Raw genomic sequence first — 19,692 nt, 5'->3', positions numbered from 1 at the left:
CAAACCTGCAATCTGAAGTGCCTGCCGCCATAAAACTCTATCAGCTCATTTGAACCTCATTCTCCTATATAAGTAGGTTCGACTTCAGAGTTTAAGATCAGTGCACCAGCTGCTACCAGTGCAGAACACTGCAAACCAATATACTTATATCAGAATTTGTACGGGCAGTGCCGAGAAACAATAACATTGATGTATATATTTAATGTTAGAAGTTCTGAGCCTCAAAAACAGATTTATAATCTAAGGCTGATGAGAATTTAACATAGAAATGCTTGAAAATACGCTGAGTTTTTTAAAATGCCTCTTTAATTTGATTTTAACTGAAATTAATCTGAATTAATCTCCCTCTGTAATGTGGCTTAAACTAATTACAACATCCTTTCCATTGCTGATTAGTTGAACAACAAGGCCTCTGGCTGGCTAAAACCCCTTCTATAATAAATTGCTTTGCTTTTTCCCTTTAATTTCTGTTGCTCATATAAACTGATTGGAAAAATAATAACAACTGTGGAGCATGTAGTTAAATTTTCAGGGTCTTTGGACTGGGAGTGAAATATCCCCGAAGAGTTCTTACCAAAGTCTGTGACTGATAACTCCTGCCTTCTTTTGCATCTTTTATCCCTGAAGTTCTCTTAAAACATTTCCAGTAGGAGAAAACTGGAGAAATGTTTTATACGAATCTGTCTGCTGGGGATTTCTAACAAGCTATGCAAATTCTTTGCCAGACATTATCTGGCAGTTGTGCTTTAATAATTTAGCATGTTGTTAGGCCAGACATGATATCATGATAGTCATGTAGCAGGTACTTGCGCAAAATGCAATTACAGTAAATCCCCTTCATTCCTAGAATACTTACACTGATGTTGTTGATACGATAAATGACGACGTAAAAAAAACAGATGCTTTGTCAGAAAAGCTTCAGGGAGCAAATTAGTAACTGCAAACATGAATCATGTTGTGCGCTGTACAGAGAGTATGAGGAATTTAAATGGTATAATTAGTCAGCTTTCAATGAAATACATTTTTGGAAGGACAGCTACAGTTAATGTGGGATTTGCCACTGAGTTCTGGGGAATAGGGAAATGTAAATCTTCCACTCTAAGAACTCTTGTGTTTGAGAGCGTTATGTACCAGTTTGTGTTCGTGTTTGCAGAAATATTCTGTTGAGAATGATGTTACAGAAGGACAGCAGCTGGTGGCCATTATTCTAAGCACTGGTTTGCTGGCACAGCTCATTTTAGGATTAGAGCAGTCATCAGATGAAGCCTGGCCCACACATAATCCTGTGGATACTTTTCCAGCTAGCTGGTCTTTGTTTCCTCCTCCACATTCTCAGTGCAAGGAAACACAGAGAAACGTAGAGCTGGTAGAGACCTCAAGGCTCATCTAGTCCAGCTCCCTGCACAATGCAGGAAATTCACAGCTACCTCCCCCCAGTCCTCCAGTAACCCCTGAAGAGCAGCCAGGCACAAAGAGTCCTTTGCTTCCACATGGTCTGCAATCGCACACACTGAATAATCCACTTTCAGTACACTTTCGAATTGGATTTTGCCAGATCACACAGTAAAATCCAGTTGGAAAGTGGATTGAAAGTGGACTGTTTAGTGTGTGTGATCACAGCCATGTAGTCTTTCTCTGTGCTTTTGCCTCATACCTACTATTCCACCACCACCACCACCCCCGGTCTTTTTGTCATTTTTTAAAAGATAATCACTATAGAATATATCTACATCTAATTACTTTTTTAAAGTCAAAACGCCTGGGTAGGGGGAAATGGTACTAGATGCGGGCAGGGAGGTGTGGCAATCTGCACACTACCATCTACACCAGGAGTGGCCAAACTGTGGCTCGGGAGCTGCATGTGGCTCTTTCACACATAATGTGTGACTCCCGGCAGGATCCCCATCTATTTGCTTTCTTTGTTTCTTTCTCTCTTTTTGTCCCTCTCTCTTCCTTCCTTCCTTCCTCCCCCTCCCTCATCTATTTTTTTTCTTTATCTCTCTCTTTCTCTCTTTATTTCCACCTCTTTCATTCTTTCTTTCTACCTCTCTTTCTCTCTTTTAGACAAATAAATATCATTAGCAAACAAATAAATATCATTATAAATATCTGTTTTTACCCCTTTTGTTTTTATGTTGGCAGTCTCGTTTAATGTTAATAAAAAGCAAATTTGCACATTTATCAATAAAAATATGTATGTAATATTTGTTCATGTCTTGCAGCTCTCAAACATTTGGTGTTTATTCTGTGTGGCTCTTGCATTAAGCAAGTTTGACCACCCCTGATCAACAGTTTCCCCAAACCTTATTTGGGTATGTTCTTCCCAAGAAAGATGCATAAGTTTTGTCGAAACCTGCTGCAGGACTCAGGAAAGCCTGAAAGGTGGGGTGAATGCACAGCAATGTTCTCTAGAAGCCCAGCTAAAAAAAAACATTGCTGTTTGCACAGGGAGCAATAGCTGTGCATAGAGGCAATCCTGAAGACCAATTTAAGGTGTCATAAACTTTCATAGGCTACTTCATCAGATGCTTTTTAGGGGAAGTAGGCATTGGTCTAGGAAAGCTTTTATTGTGGTATATCTTCGAACTGACACAAGATTATTGGTTGTTTTTATATAAAATTGAGTTACTATAGGACTCTAGAGAAACAGGATACCTCTGAGTAACATAAGCATTTTCAGAAAATATAAATCATTGAGATGATGCTTTAAAGCTGTGTCCAAAATGACCTGTCTCCATATCAAACCAAAACAGCTCACTGCCAGGGGTCATTTCGTAGAAAAAGAGCTAGGGGGACTCATTAGCATAACTCATTAGCATATGCCACACCCCCTGACATCACCGGAAGTGTGTCCTCCCCACAGCCGGCGGCGACCTCCAGCGGGCACCAGCAGGGAGCTCCAGGCCCCGCCCTCCCGCACCTCACCCGGGGGGATGGCGTCCCCCCCCCCAAATGACCCCTGCTCACTGCTAAGAAGCTTTACGTTTCCTTTCAAGGGTGAGAGCTACAAAGTCTTCTTTTTGGAGGTGTCATGCTAGCTACAGAAGTTGTGTTGAGTTGAGATGCAAAGTTCAGCCCTTAAAACAAACATTTAAAAAAATCACAATACTGCAACAAGCCTATCCCTATAAATAAGAAACAGAATAACAGATGAAGGAGGTTGATGTTCTTATTTTTGGTGTCCTCCCGCATTCTGTCCATACCGAATGAACAGTAAAAGAGCTGCAACTGAACCAAAGTTAAATTTCTTTCAGAAAGTTTCAGTGGCAGCAGTATAGAGTCCTACAGCATTAATAATAAAGGTGCATTAGGAAACACGTGAGCTCCCCAAAGTGTGGGAAATACAAAGATGGCTGCTAGACTCCAGGTGTTCCAACCCTTTTGGTGTCAAGAAGGCTAAAAACCCCAGCATGGTCATTAAAGCAAGTAGTACTTAATTTCCATGAGAACTAAACAAGAGTAAATTAGTTGCAACTAAATTAATCTCAGTTAATTTCAAAGGAACTTCTGTGTAACTTACTGGTTACATTCTGGTATTGTGGTAAACTGTGGAGTGTGTATCAAGTCTGTTTCTAAGTAATGCCTGAAGCAAGGAGGACATCTTAGATATACTGCTGCCTATGCAGTGAGGAAAATTATGCTTTTCAACAAACTGGTTTGTGAATTCAGAAGTTACAGTAAAACATGATTACTGTGTGAATATGGAAGTCAACAACTGTGGTTAACAAACAATCTACAGTCTCTGCTTTGAAATCTTAGTTTGGTGCCAACTGTCAGTATTCAAATATCATAACTAATTGGGCTTTGCTCAAACCACAGATTATACACCATTATTTATTTTCACATCTGAATATAGCCACTGCAGTTGGGTTGGGATGGTGCTAACATTACACCAGTACTGCTCGATGCTTGTAAGTTATGGATAGATGTTAGGAATTTCCAGGATTATTTTAACAAAGTACTTAAAGATTTATTTGAATTAAAGGGAGAAGAGACCCAAGCAACAGAATGGAGACCATGAAAATCTGATGAATGTGGTAAAAATAATTTATTATTCCAAGTGCATTTCTATAGTTCAGAGCCTCTAATTAAGAAGAAAACTTAATCACTGAAAACATTCAGCTACAACGTGTGTGCGTATGTAGTCACACATGAGGTTAAGTGGTCATTCATGTGTATACAAACCTTGTGAGGAGATGGATTAATGATAGTCATTTTGGCTTGCTCATGACTGAGCATAGGGTTGCCAGCTCTGGGTGGGGAAATACCTGGAGATTTTGGAGGTGGAGCCTGCGGAGGGGAGGGACCTGAGCAGGGTATAATGCCATAGACTCCACTATCCAAAGCAGCCATTTTCTTTTTGGGGTATCTGGAGATCAATTGTAAAAGCAGGAGATCTTCAGGTGCCATCGGGAGGGTGGCAACCCTAACTGAGCAGGTTCTACTTGCTGCAGGCTGTAAATAGGGCTGCCAAGTGGGGGCGGGTGGTAGGTAAACCCCCGCTTTGGAGGCCCGATTTCCGCCGCCGCGGAATTGGGCCCCGGGGGAACTCTGCCCCCCCGAAGCGCAGTGTGGCTGCGTCACCAGAGGTGACGTAACCATGTCGATCACGTTGGGGGCGTGGCCCTGATCGTCGGAGGGAAAACTCTATGGTTTTCCCTCCGACGATCGGGGCCACGCCCCCAACGTGATTGACGTCGCGTGTCACTTCCGGGATGTGCTGGCGGCGCGCGCGCATCGGAGGAGAACCTCCGGAGCCCGGCGATGCTCCCCCACTGGTAAGAAGATTCAACTTGGCAACCCTAGCTGTAAATCAATCCACCCCGTGCACCAATGGTATGTCCTATAATGCACTGTAGAGCAAAGTTACTAGCAATGCAGAGTTAGCTGAGAAAGACATGGATGCAATCAATCAATCTCATCTTCTGCACTAGACATCAACATCCATGCAAGGCTTTTCTTATTTTTAGATTAATGACAGCATGTGATTATCCTACATTTTTTTTCTTGTTTTAACATAATTTACTTATGGTTCTCTCTATTATGCCTGGTTATTTGGGCTTTTGTGTAAGGATTGACAGGTAACTGTTTACATAGCCCGTCAGTAGTTCCTGGAGACATTGTCCAGCAGGGAAATATCAGCCTTGTTCTTTTTCCTGTTACATATTTAAAATTATTAGAAATATAAATTAAAACAATTCCTGCTCAGCTTCATTATGCTTCTGTGTTTGCATGCAAGCGCAAGATTTTATACATCAAGATTTGGTGTTTTGGCCCTACTCTGCAAATGCACAGTAAAATTATTCCCTTTTAATGCACCCTAAAAGGCTATAATTAACAAATTCCTATGAGCCCTCTTGCCTATTGACATCTGGGGAGGAGAATATGCTCCAGGACTTTTCCTCGCACTCTTAGACCTGTTAATGCACAGAGCTTTTTTCTAGACCAACTCCTTTGTGCAGTGTTCTCCCAAGGCAGTTGTCAAAACTTGATCACTCTCAGGCCTTTTTATTATTCCAGCAAGCCTTTGCAGATATTACACTGGGATCATTAACAATGACTACTGAGGCCCATGCAATGAAGAATGTAGTGGGAGGAGGCTTATTTAATTATTTTATACAGGCTCTTAACTTATAAACACTATGCATTGTATGAAAAAGCTCTGTTAACTGTGTTGGTTTCCATTGTGAGGGAAGAGGGTGGGTTATAAATAGTATTATTTTATAAGTATATGTTTATTATTGATTATTTTATTGCAAATTTTTAAAAACAAAATTTATAAATCTATTTAATGATTCTTATTCACACCCAGCTTTTCAGAGTCTAGCGAGAGTGGCATGTGTCCCTGAATAACAGCTAGAAAAATGGGAGTACAGTTACATTTCTTAAATGATGGAAGTGATATATTTTTTAAGTTGTGTGTTAGTCTCAGCGGGAAGGGTGGGATACAAATCAAATCAATAAATAAATGGGGCATAAAATGATAGCTCAAATTAACACTTATTCCTAAATAATTATTACTGAATAATGTTACCTCTTCCCCTGTTAAAATGATACGTTGAAATGATACGTTGGTACATATATTTTTGCTTTGTAGCCTTCAGATAAAGAGGCATTCAGCCACTCTGTTACAAGTCTAGCTACAGATCCTCTTGCCAGCAGTGAACAAAATGGTAGACTCAGTAATGGTGATGGTAAGATTTGGTTTCTGATCTCTTATTGCTCAGTACTTGCTACTTTGTAACTCAGTGTGTGAATGAACTATCTGTGGTCCTTGAAGTGATATGTGGTCTTATGATTCTGTATATGTTCCTTATAAGGACTTATGTTCATCTTCCCACTGCTCTCTGCCCATGCCCAAAACGTTTTTGATAAGATTAACATTGGCTTTTTAAAGCAGCGTCCAGAATGTGAAGCTCTCTGCTGTACTGCATGGCCATTCATGTCATCCTTTAAAAGATAAAGATGGAGAACTTAGATCCCTTCCATACAAGTGCTTTAAACCTGCTTTGTCTTCAGAAAGCGATTTTATTTTAAGCTTCTCACAACTTAGGGATAAAGCAGAACAATAACAAAAACACAGATCAAAATACGTTTAGGAAAACTGGATTAAAGCTTCAGTAACCTCAGGAGGACACCATTTTGTCCTTAAAATATCTAAGGAGGGGTGTTTCTTCTGTCTGCTCTCTCCCTCTTTCCCACTAGGTTTCTTTTGATAAGAAAATTACCAGGAAAAAAACCAGAAAAAAATTGACAAGAAAATTAATTATGGCATTACCTAACTTATGTTCCAAAGTGATCAAGCTTTCTAAATATAATCTATATTAAAGGTGCTCATTCATTTGTGGAAAGAGAAGCTCCTGCATAGTTAGGTTTCATCTTGGCCAATTAAAGAGCAGACAGGCGAGAACTTGCAATATAAGCAGAGATAATCCAGTCCCCAGAGTATTGCATAAACCCGTCCTATAACATAATACGTTTTCCTAACATTTCTGCAATAGATTCTGCCCTTGTACAGTGAAATCATAGCTGATTATGTTATGTATTTGTTTTATTTTTCTGTAGTCCTCTCAGAAGATAGCACAACTGCTTGCATCCAGCCTTACGAAGAAGTGCAAACTTCTGTTACAGATCTGTTAGATCATCAGGACAGTCTGGGAAGATCATTAAAATGTCATCAAAGCAGGGAGCTACCCAGAATTCCCCCAAATAATGCCATTGAAACTATGCTGTCAACAAGAACTACAGAAAGCGATCATGTTGTAGGAACGGAGGGGCCCTATGAAGTACTGAAAGACAGCTCCTCCCAGGAAAACATTGTTGAGGACTGCTTGTATGAAACAGTGAAGGAAATTAAGGAGCTGGGAGCAGCCACTAATTCAGACAAGAGCTGCAGTATCAGACCCAAAGCAACAGTGATAGTTAATGGGAGTCTTGATCATGTCTCTGAACGCAAGACTGAGTCAGCTGAATATGCATCTGTTGACCGAAATAAAAAGAGTCGTCAAAGTGCCAATTCAGAGAGTCCTCTTAGCAACACTCCAGACATGGAAGATGAAGCTCCACCTCCAGTACCTGTGAAGCTCCTAGATGAAAATGAGAATGTCCAGGAGAAAGGAGCCAAAGTGGAGGAAGAGGTGACAGATGGCCCTAGTGAACCTGACAAGGTACACTGTACATCTTATACAAAATCATACCAATGTATGAGATCTATTTCTGGTATTTACCCTGGCACAAGCCGTTCTTTACCAATAAATGATGGAGATTAAGATAAAATACAGCTATTTGGCAAAAGTAGAAAAAATAGTGAAGAATACTATGGTACTGTAAAGATTCACAGGTGTATTGAGGCACAGATTTCTGCATACCAAAGCCAGCTTCCTTTAGATTTTATTTATTTTTATTTAGCAAAATGTATATCCTGCCTTTATGCCCTCTCAAGGTATGTTTTAACAAATGACAACATACATCATAAAATCTTATCTTAAAAACCCTTAAAACCAGCCAAAAGAAACACATATCATTAAAACAATTAAAAACAACATATGCAACAATTAAAACATTAGCTGCTGTAGATTTTCCGGGATGTGTGGCCGTGGTCTTGGCATTGTAGAACCTGACGTTTCGCCAGTAGCTGTGACTGGCATCCTCAGAGGTATAACACAGAAAGATGGAGTACTCTCTGTGTCAAGGTGAGAAGAAAAATGGTAGGCAGGTAATTTATATCTACTCAGGAAGGTGGGGTAGGGCTGAGTCATTATCTTAACCAATTAAAACACTGGTCTTGAAGGAGAGTTCACTGAGCAAAACAAAAAAGTTTTCCCCCACCAGTGGAAGAGGGCGAGAGAAAGGGACAGATCAGTATCTGCAAGGAGAGTTCCAGAGTCTTGGTAGATGTCTGAAGTAGGAATTTCCTAAAATTTTTACTAACCTCTTAAAATCCTGTAAATGTATTTACCTGGCTTCTCACATTTACTGTAATATATGTCACATATTGGGTGCGTTCAGACGGGGCGTTTCTGCCGGCAGAAACGCAATCACACTTACCCTCCATTTTGCGGAGCCCTCCGTTGGACGCCCGCTCACACGCTGCGGGCGTCGGCGTGTTTTTTTTTTTTAAGGACAGTTTGAGCATGCGCATAGGCAGCCATTCAGAGAATGGTGATTTTTGCGCATGCTCAACCCCCCCCCCCCCATTACATTTAAACTTTAAAGGTAAGGACTTACCTTTAAAGTTTAAAGCCCAACCTGGCCTCCCTGTAGTCCCGGACTCCTCCGGGAAGTTAAAGTAAGGGGCTTTTTTTATTATTTTAACAAACGCTCAGGGCGAAGCTTCGCCCGAGCCCATATCGCTTGGTTTTTTAAAAAAATGGCGGGGGAAAGCCGGAAGCCTCAGGCATCCGACGGAAGTAGCTGGGGAACGGGGGAGAGCGATCAGACGCCGGGGTGCACCGTTGCACTCAGTTTACCACCAGTTGGGACCTAGTGGCAGAGTGCAATGGTTTAAAGGGGTTTACAACAGTTAGGGACGGGAGGCAGATGTTCGCTGTGTGAACGCCCGTAAGTACACCGGTTGGAACCAGCACCCTAACCGTTGTAAATCCCCCGTCTGAACGCACCCTTTGTGTTTTTGTATGTTTATGGTTGAATAATTGGTTGGGGACAAGGAATTGTATGAACAATATAGTTTAAAATTGCTATTTCTTTTAAACAAACCATAGTTCCTTTAATGATCTCTAAAATATGCAGAGGTTTCAATAATAATTATTTTTCTTCAGTGTATGTGTGGCAGATACATTATTTCCCAACTTTAGAAGAAATATGAAGTACAACCAGTATTCCAGATAAGCTGTATCTCCAGACTGAGCCCATGTTTAAAATAAGAATGTAAGAAGATCAGACAAGTGGTCTATCTAGTCCAGCAACCTGTTTCGTACAGAGGGCCAACTAACGACTTTCCCTGATGTTGCCTCCTAGCACTGGTATTCAAAGGTTTGTTGTGTCTGAATGCGGAGGTTCCCTCTAATCACCATGGCTAGTAGCCATTGATGGATCCCTCCTCCATGAACCTAACTGCCTTTTAAAAACATCCATACTCATAACCATTGATGCATTCAATGGCAGTGAATTCCATAAAATGTCATGTAAGGAGTTATTGGGGATTTCTCCACCTTTCAGGCCAGGATTTTGCCCAAAACTGGTGGCTCCATCCATCAGGGCTAGCCCAGGACAGGTCTTTTTTCTGGAACTTGTGGAATTAAAATAATTTTGATAGCAAGATGTCCAAGTCACGGAGTGAGAGGATGGCTGGTAGACTCCACTTATTTTAGCGAAAAGTCCTACCAAGTAGGATTTTCTTTCCAAATTTTTTTTTAAAATTTATGACCACTTCATTAAATCTTTCGATTTATTTTGTGAAGTATTTTCTATCACCAGATGGTCACAGTGAATTAACCTGTTACATGATTGAAGGTTTCCAAGCTAGTATATATGTATTACTATAGTTATTAAGTACAGTCTAGGCCCTTCTCTAGGCATGCATGCACAGCGATGTATGTAGAAGGAGGCGGAATCCCTCCACAAGTATGCAGAGGAAGGGAATGTTAGGAATGTTATGTATTTAGTCTTGTATAGTAATGAAGCATAAAGCCAGTTGAATTCATGATTATCTCTGTAAGAATCATTTTGGCTCTTTTAAATATTTTATGAAGATCATTTGTAATTTCTTTGACACAGTATTGACTATATTCCTGGTGTGTCAAAGAAATCCCAAAACTTCTATGTGGTTCATAACTACTAATTCAAATAAATATATTCACTGTACTGTAGCTCCTCAGTTTGAACAATATACAGTATCAGAAGGTGTCAGAACTGGGAATTCGTTGCAGTGGTTCCACTTAGAAGAATTAATCAAGAAATGTCACCTGCAGTCCCTGAAGAGCTGGGGAAAAACATTTGACTAATGGAAATGTATTCAGAAAAAGGCTTCTGAAGTGGAGCTACACAGAATTTGATCCTTCTAGTATACACTAGATAATATATGGAAACATAGCTTTGTCTTGTCCTTGAAAAATACAATTGCAGCATATTAGCAAATGGTAATAATGGAATACATAATTGTAGTTATCAAATCTATAAATGTTGTTGTGCTGCAGTTGCACTGAACTGATCTATCCTGATTGTCCAGTTTCTCATGTTAGCTTTCCGTAGTCATGAACAACCGTATCTGCTTGACTGGAAGAATTTAGTCATATAGATCTTTCCATAAATTCTGTACATATTGCCTTTTCTATATGGTTACTTACTTAGAATGTTATCTGAAGCATATCTACCACCAATGGTATATTGGGGGCTATTTTGCTGGATGTGGAAATACACATTCACACTCTACCAAGTATAAAGAATGACTTGGGAAATCTGTGACTGTTACTTGCCCTCTGCTGAGGAGATGAACCTTTATTTTGCTAAGATGAATCCCTCACTTCAAGAGCTGACCTAAGAACATGGGAAGTTTTAATGTCATCAGGTCTTTATTTAGAATGGTTTTCCACTGCAGTGAGTTTAATTAGATGCAGAAGAGGAATGTCAAGATATACAATAGGATTATAAACAGCAAAGACAGCAGTCCTAGGAACACTTTCCTGGGAGTAACTCGGGGCTTACATCTGCTTACAATAGGGGTTACTTCTGCTCAACATTGCTCCCAAAATGTGAGCAGTTTGTTAGAGTAGCTGAACTTAACAAGGACAAAATTGTATCAGGCTTATATAGTGGATTGTTATAGAAGATACTTTAAAATTGGTGTTCTGTTTGGAAAGGCAATTTTTGAAACCCAAATGTGTGAACTGATCCTTAAATTGGAGAAATCAAATCTTTATAGCAGCAAAATATTGAAGACTGAGTGTTAGCAAAGTGTGATCACAGCAAACACTACCTTTAGACAAGACTGGATCTTTCTCCATCCATAGGACAACTGTGTCTGTTCAGAAAGGCTCATTCAATATCATGGATAAAGTAACATGTATCTGGAAAGCAGTACATACATGTTCTAAATCTATATATATAAAAGAAAGTCCCCTCACTGTAAAATCAACGCCCAAGCCAAACCGCTGGACCTAGAGACACCAAATTCGGGGAGAGCACTCCTATCGTGATGTAGGTACTCGCTAAGAAGGGATTTTTAGAAATTCGAACCCTAAGTGGGTCAAAAGGGGGGAAATGTGCTCCCCCCATTGATTCCTATGCGGCTCCCAGGCGGATGCATCCCTGCACCCCCCACCCTTTGATTGGTCAACTGCAGAGCTCAGTGTTCTGAGGTAAAAAAAGCCAATAGTTACAGGGGACTGCAGACAGCTAATGACAGTTGAGGAAATCCGGAGTGGCCAAGAACCACCTGTGAGGTGAAGCAAAGCTGCTGGCACAGCCTCTCTGATGGCTTCCAACACACTCCCCCCACCTCCTACACCTAACAGGCGGTTGTCTGTCACCATGGCTTCTAATATTCCTCCCCCTCCTACACAGGACAGGCAGTTGTCAGGTGTAGGAGAGGAGGTGGGATGCTTACAGCCGCCGGGGAGGTTTGCTCAGCAGGATTGCCTTAGCACTGCTGCTGGCCCAGCCTCCCCGATGCCTTTAAATACAATCCCCCTCAACACCAGACAGGCCGGTGTCTGTCAGGTGTAGGAGCAGGGCCAGGGTATGAATGTTTATGGGGAGATAGTAAAGGACATTTCTAGGAGCCATTTCGATGCGTGCCTCCCTCATGAACCTGAAGAAATGTCCACCACATCACCACTCCTTCACACCAACGCCCCCTCACACCTCTTACTGCCCCAGGAAAGCTCCTGGCAAATGTTGAGCCAGATACACCAACGCTACAAGGAGGAGGCAACTTAGGAATGCGGCAAAGACATTTTCACAAAGTACTCCTGCAGTGCACTGAGCTGCACAGGCAAAGTACCAGCAAGATCACTCTGAGATGCTCAGAACAACACAGTGTCCATATGAGCAAAACAATCCAGAAACACAAGTAGAGAGGCCATCACTTTCATGGAAGGTGGCAGGAGCTGACTTAACAGACGACTGCTTCTTAAAAGGACAGTTCTATGTGGCCTGCTCCAGAGTGAACTCATCAAACAGCCTGGTATTCCTAGCACCTAAGGGCAGAACCACCAATGTGGTCTAGAGAAAGGTCCTTCAGTAGAGGGGGGGAAAGTATGTATATCTCACTTCATTTCTTACACTACAATCTTCTCCGTTAGAATTCATACAACAAATGTCAAATTTCAAATTTCACATCATCAGTATTATAACTGGATTTACGGAACTTAAATACCATAGCAAAGCACAGGTGGCGGGCTAGTCGATAATACAAACTTTTAATATAAACTTTTGGCTTTCTCCAAAGCTTGGCAAGGTGCTGAGAACTCAGTCTGCGCATCCTGCAACTGTGACTGAAGGAATGATGGTTAAATCAGTTCAAATCTGTAGTTGTAGGTAACACCCTAAGAAGAAAATGTGGTAGGGGAACACTCTCTGCATGGAAATACTGTCGGAATTAACATATGAACTTGCCTTATATAGACAATTGGTCCATATAGCTCATATTATAGCTTTGATTGGCAGCAGCTGTCAGACAGAGATCCTCTGGAGGAGACTGGCATTAAACCTGGGATCACATGTGTGCTGTTCACCTGAGGGCTGAACTAGACAAAACACTGTCCCTGGGGATGCACCTCCATTTTGTAGAATCCTCATAAAGCCTTTTACAAGTGCTGCTGGGACCTGATTCTGGTTAAGACCAGGGTGGGGGGAGGACTCCTGTCTTCTGCCCTGAACTGTGCTTCTGGGCCAAAATGGTCCTGGAGGGCCATGTTGGCAAATAATGCCCCTTAGGGTTGCTAGCCCCCGGTCTGGGGAGGGATTCCCCTGCTTTTGTGAGCTTTTCCATGCCACCAGCCAGCTAGCCAGTGAGGGAAACCCCACCTGCAAATGCCCTGTAATGTGGTGCAATGACATCACCCGGAAGTGATGTCATCATGCCGCCAATGCTCTGGTTTTGGGGCAAACGTGATTATGTCACTTCTGGGTGACTCCATTGTGCTGCATTTCGGGACATTTGCAGGCCAAGAACTCCCAGAGAGGACCTTCAGCCCCAGCCCCATCCCCCGGGTGGCAGAATGGTAGGACCTGGCAACCCTATGCCCCACTGGCACTGTTTTGGTTTGGAAAAATGGCAAAGGGAGAAGGCAGGGGCCTCTCCTCTCACCACTGCAGTGCCAGCCCCAACCAGAATCTCACACACACACACACGTTGCTCTGAAATGGCATTCCAGGATTCTGCAAAATGGAAGTGGGAACCCAGGAATGGCGTTTCGTCTAGTTTGGCCCTGAGTATGACCCTTTTTCAATAATATAGAACTTTTCATGAATTTGTATGTTATCTTTGAGGAGAGCCTATGCTAATCTTATCTGCCTTTTCGAATCTAGTATACATGTGTCTGCCAAAGCACGGAAAAGAATTCTGGTATGTTTTGTTGCTGTTCTTTTCAAAGTGGAAACTGTCCATCCCATTTATAGTAATTAGATATTGGCCATCTCAAACTATAGATGGCCAAACCCCATTATGCTGGCCTCAATTTGGTTTGAGGCTAGACAGACAACTTTTAACTTGCATTGCAATACATTGCAATGGACAATTAAATTTCTGTCTTGTAGATTTTCTCTAAACCTAAGAAAATGCTAAATCTTACTTTATGGAATTCTAGAATAAAATTTATGGACATACTGGTATTGTTAATGAAACATATAAAAATTCAAATGAAAGTTCTGTGATACACCAACAGCTTGTGGGTGTTGTGGGTTTTTTTTGGTATTGTTTGCATGCATAGGCATTTTGCTGGCTTCCTAATTTTTTGAAGAAAAGCTGAGCTATTAGACCGTTATGCCCATTTTTTCAGCACTCAGACTCATCACAAAGGTTCTGCCACGTCTAAAAGCTGTGCTTACCTCTAGGCTGTTATCTCAGAAACTGCAGTGTGGATTTTGGCTAATGTGAAAATGGAAGGGTGTGGAAATGACCATTTAGTATATTATACTGATTCCTAGTCTGTCACTGTTGGCTGATAATAAGGCTTATTTCCGTCTTTTCCCCCCAGAGGCTTAGTTCACTGTCTTACAAATCCCGAGAAGAAGACCCATCTCTTACAGAAGATGAGGTGGGTTTCCTGCATGAAATGTAATAACGTCTTTTCCCAGTGATTAAATCGGAACAAATGCTGTATGATTAAGCAGGGTCTCAGAACACAGAGCAAATCAATAGAGAGATGCTTTCCTCCACCGTCCCAAAAGTGGATTATTTTTAGTGTATGCAAACCTAGAAGCTATAACAATTTATGTAATTTACAGTGGAATAGACCGCCTGCAGTTGCTAGTTTTAAACTTTGAGCTCAATTTCTGGTAGCACAGGAATACATTTAGTATTGAAAGCCATGGTTTGTAGCCAAAGAACTGCAGATGGAGTTCCATTTGCACATTGCAGCTTTCCCATCCCATTGCAGTCTACTCATGCTCCCCAAAAGCCACTCCAGAGGGTCAAGGAATTCTCCAGAGTGGCTGGCAAGGCGACATATATATGCCGAATTGCCTTCTTATATATGCTGAGTTGCCTTCTGCATGTACAAGAGCCACTTTGGATGCAAGTCTGAGTAATGCCAGTCAAGAATTCTACTTTAAGACATTTATAGTTTATAATAGCTTCTTATTAGGGTTGCCAGGTCCTCCCTGGCCACCGGTGATAGATGGGAGGGGGGTTGCCAGATCCAGGTTGGGAAACTCCTGGAGATCTGGGAATGGATCCTGAAGAGGGCTGGGACCTCACTGGGGTACAGTGCCATAGAGGCCACCCTCCAAAGCATCCATTTTCTTCAGGGGAACTGATCTCCGTAGTCGGTAGATGAGCTGTAGCGCTGGTGGATCCCCACGTCCCACCTGGAGGCTGGCATCCCTGCTTCTTATATACAAGAACTTACTGAATATATAGCATGACATAGATTCAGGGCTCTTTTTGTAGCAGGAGCTCCTCTGCATATTAGGCGACACACCCCTAAGGTAGACAATCCTCCAAGAGCTTTCAGTGGCCCCTGTAAGAAGAGCTCTGTAAGCTCTTGGAGGATTGTCTACATTAGGGGTGTGTCGCCTAATATGCAAAGAAGTTCCTGCTACAAAAAGAGACCTGCATAGATTATTACACAATTAAAACTTAAGAGCAACAGGGTGGGGTAACTCAGGCTGCATCTAATTTTTTTTAAAGGGTATATGTGAAAGAATGGACTCACAAGCCTATCCTTGTTCCTTCTGATTGGACCCTAGGCAGATCAAAAGGACCTGCAGCCACCCCAAGTCTCTGTTTGGCAATGTGTCCCTTCCCTTTACTCCCCAAGGGTGCAAATGACAACCTGGGTAATCACTGACTGCCACCAATGACTCTTAGGAGTGTCTCCTGTCAGACAGAGTCATGCATCTGACACCAAGCTTGCCATTTAGAAACCGAGCCTTGTTGCTCTGCCTCTACAAGCAATCACGGGGCAATCTGTCGCAAATCTCACACTTTAAAAGCTATCATGCTCCAGGTATGGAGAGCTTCTTTGCTGCCCTCTCTCCAGTACCACCCTTCGGATAGCTAGGCCGAACAGGCATGATGAGTTTCCAGAGATCAGACTTAGTTAAAAACATAAGAAAGTTTACTAAATGAATAAAAGAATACGCATATTCTGTTCAAGGTTTCAGGTTTAGAGAGGGAATAAAGAAAAGGTGAAAGCACACAGACCTCGTTCCCTTCTCTAGGTACTTCCTAAACAAAGTCTGCTTTAGGACAGGTGAGCTTTACTTCGAGTTGCAGTAAATGAAAGGTCATCATTCCCTTAGATCTCCAGGTTGGGACTCCTCTCCATTGTCCTTTGCCTCATGGACAAGATGGAAGTCCCTTAATGGAAGTTTAGCCCCTCATGGCTTGTGCATATCTGAAGAGCTGCCCAAAATGGAAAAGCCCCCTCTCCCTCCTGTCCAGATTTTTTAAAATAATATTTGGGATGGCCTTCATCCCTGATACCAATTATCATTCGGCAGCAGGGCTCCTATTCATGGACAGATAGCAGTCATAATAGTTGAAACATTGGGGTGAATTCTTGGGCGGGAGGGTGTTTCTCCACAAGATATTTTTTAGAATTCTGCTCTTTCCAGCGTGGCTTGCCCAGAGCTATCTCATCTTGATTTTTTAAATTTATTTTGTGAATAATACTATCTTTCTGCCATTGTATAACAAGGCGGTTTTCAGTTTAAAATACCTTCAGTATAATATGCATAACACAAAAGGAAAAGGGAAACAGAAAGGGGGAAAGAGAGATGGTAAATTTAGACACTAACATATCATCACTGTTTCATAAGAAAGAGATGGAATGACAACTGAAGAAGATACTTCTGAAGGGGAGGAGCCAAATCTCAGCTGGTCCAAAAGACACTTCACTGCCCTGCCTCCCCCTCTGATGCAGCAGCCATGTGCAATGTAGGACTGGGTCACATGTTACGTACGCTACGAAGATACTGTCCCAAAATAGCATGGCGAGCTTTCTGTCTCTCTGGTTCTAACATTTAGAAATATTAGCCTTACCAACATGTGAGCAGTCTCTACATCTACACTTTTGTCTACAAAGAGTGCTCTCCAGAGAGTTGCCTTTCAGTGGCATTCCTGTTGCAAACTTTATGTGCCATTCCAGTTCTTAGTGATAACAGAATATTCTAGAGGTTTGTTTTTTTTAACTTCAATACTTTGATTACTGTATGTAATAGGGAACTATAAATAATAACCTGAGGAAGGATTTGCTGTTTTTATGGGCTTAAAAATATTTTCATTTTCTTCTCCAGATTTCAGCAATGTACTCATCTGTAAATAAGCCAGGGCAGGCCACCAGACAGCTGGAGTCTACATATACCAGTATCCCTGAAAATGTACCTCAGAAATCGCCATCTATTTGCAGTGGCCTGTATGCTAGCGTGAAGGACTTGGAAAATGCCCCAAACCATATCTCCACACCTCACTCATCAGACAGACTAAATGGGGAGTTAGAGTCTGACTATGAAGCAATTCAGACTCTAAGTCACGAGGAAGACAGAAATGTTTCGGTGCCTAATACCAACCAATCGGATCTCTCACAAGAGAATGATTATGAGAGCATTGGAGACTTGCAGCAAAACAGAGACATCACCAGGCTTTAACGACACTTGATACAAGGTCACTGGGGTTGTCCTACTGGTACTTGTTTCAGGAGGCTGAAGGCTGATTCACTCCATGTCTCAAGACTTAGCCATGTGACTGAAATGAGGCACTGAAAAGGCTTTTCTGTTTGTCCGAAGCGATGTCAGATAATACAAGAGCTCTGTCTATGGTGTTTGACCTGTGATGGCTGTTTCACATGAGCAAGTCATCTTGCATATGTGAGCTCACCTTTTGAAGTATGAAGAAGGCTATTTTCTCCACTTGAAGAACGGAAATAGAGAGGAGAAGAGGCCAAGTAGAAGCCACAAGCTAAAAGGAAAATCTGTGCATGTTTTGCCACAATGTACAATGATATCTGCCTTGTCTTGTATGTGATGGTCACCTCAACCTGCGATAATTCAAAATGAAAGCTGAAGGTACTGAAAAGGCTTCCTTAGAGAGAACCAGTAACAAGTGTCATTCATGTTGTCTGCAAAATATACAGAGAGAAAGGGAGCCTGTTGTTAAAAAGCCAAGTTTTAATTTAAAACACTTTGTCACCCTTCTGATATAGGTCCCCTTCTGATGGGCTGACACAAGCATTTAGGTATGCCATAAAGTTTGTGATGGTTGTCATGCAAAGGATCACTCAGCACACATACATGCACACTGGCAAAGAACTGTAGGTTTGCAATGCCATGCCTAGGGTAGCACATCACCAAAAAAGCAGCTGTAGGAGCTATGGGTATTAAAAGTGTAATATGAAAACCCGATTGCACTTTCAGGCTTCAGCTTGCATCTTTCTCTGCACAGGTACGAAAACACAGCCATTTAGCAAAAAGGTGGTTGTGGGAACTAGTTGCGAGGAACTGCAGTCTGAGATGGTAAAAAGTGATATGCCGACTTGTTTGCTTTGTTGTGGTCTATGGAATGGTACTCTCATTCCCAAGTATCTTGTAGAATTCATTTTTCATAGAATACTGTGATCTCGTAGCATTTAGAACACACCCGTTTCTTCCTTGGGACTGCGTTCCTCATGGTTTAAAAGTTAGGATTTCATGCAGACACTCCAATAATTTATTTTAATGTTTACAATATTTAGTAATATGTTACCAGCCCAAATAGGCATCTGGAGTACAGAACATTACAGACTGGTATTGAATTATGGAATTACTGGTGTGGTGGCCGCACTGGAAGATCACACCAAAGTGTTCAGTAGTGAAGCCTAAAGCAGGAAGTGAGTGGTGAGTCGTTAAGTGAAAAATTAATGCACACAGATGAAAATAAAATCCGAACAGATCCAGAAACTTTTTTCAGTCAACGACAATTTTGTCATCCTTAGAACTGCTCCAAGCAATATAACTGGGAAAGGCTTGAGGCAGTTTTGAACCTTACAACCACAGTGACAATTTCATACCATCACTGAAAGATGAATATGGTGTTCATATTTTGTACACGGCTGAGTGTACACGGCTGATCACCTACTTCTTGATCCTGCTGCTGCTAGGGTAGACAGTACTGACCAAGGGAGACCCTTGTTTGTGGCTTTTCCTAGATTCAGGGAGGGGAAATGTCGTATGTGTAGACAGCATGAGAAAACACACCGGATTATGTGCATACAGGTGCCTATGCACAAAACAATGTCATTGTCCATAATAGAACATTTCTTGCCTTATAATTATGCAGTCCCAGCTGTTGAACCCAAAATGTAAAAATTAGGTGACTGTACAATGTTTCCATGCTTTGTTCACCTCATATACACAATTTTCTTCGGATTCAGCTTCAAGGGCTTGCCGTATGGCTCACCAGTATTATCAGGACTAACTACTTTAAAGCATGAAGGGCATATGTCCTTCCAAAATATGAAAAACATGCTCTAGAATGCTGTAATTGGGGAAGGGTAGTGGCTGGCAACTCTGGGAAAAAATAGTGCATGTCTG

At 41.7% G+C, this 19,692-nt stretch overlaps 1 protein-coding gene across 1 annotated transcript in view; it reads left to right on the top strand.

Annotated features, from left to right (window-relative positions):
• PAG1 (phosphoprotein membrane anchor with glycosphingolipid microdomains 1) overlaps nt 1-19,448 on the top strand; it is a 144,109-nt gene extending 124,661 nt beyond the window's left edge. The window contains exons 7-11 of the mRNA XM_015425437.1: nt 3,986-4,037; nt 6,098-6,194; nt 7,066-7,667; nt 14,658-14,717; nt 17,422-19,448. Coding sequence (XP_015280923.1) covers nt 3,986-4,037; nt 6,098-6,194; nt 7,066-7,667; nt 14,658-14,717; nt 17,422-17,772 — 1,162 coding nt within the window. The 3' untranslated portion in view covers nt 17,773-19,448. The remainder of the gene's footprint in view (nt 1-3,985; nt 4,038-6,097; nt 6,195-7,065; nt 7,668-14,657; nt 14,718-17,421) is intronic.
• Nucleotides 19,449-19,692: the final 244 nt, after the last annotated feature.

The sequence above is a fragment of the Gekko japonicus genome, unplaced genomic scaffold, assembly GCF_001447785.1.
Source record: "Gekko japonicus isolate JY-2015 unplaced genomic scaffold, Gekko_japonicus_V1.1 scaffold301, whole genome shotgun sequence".
NCBI classification, from domain to species: Eukaryota; Metazoa; Chordata; class Lepidosauria; order Squamata; family Gekkonidae; genus Gekko; species Gekko japonicus.
Note: the sequence above shows the minus strand (reverse complement) of the source record. Positions and strands in the feature narration are given on the sequence as shown.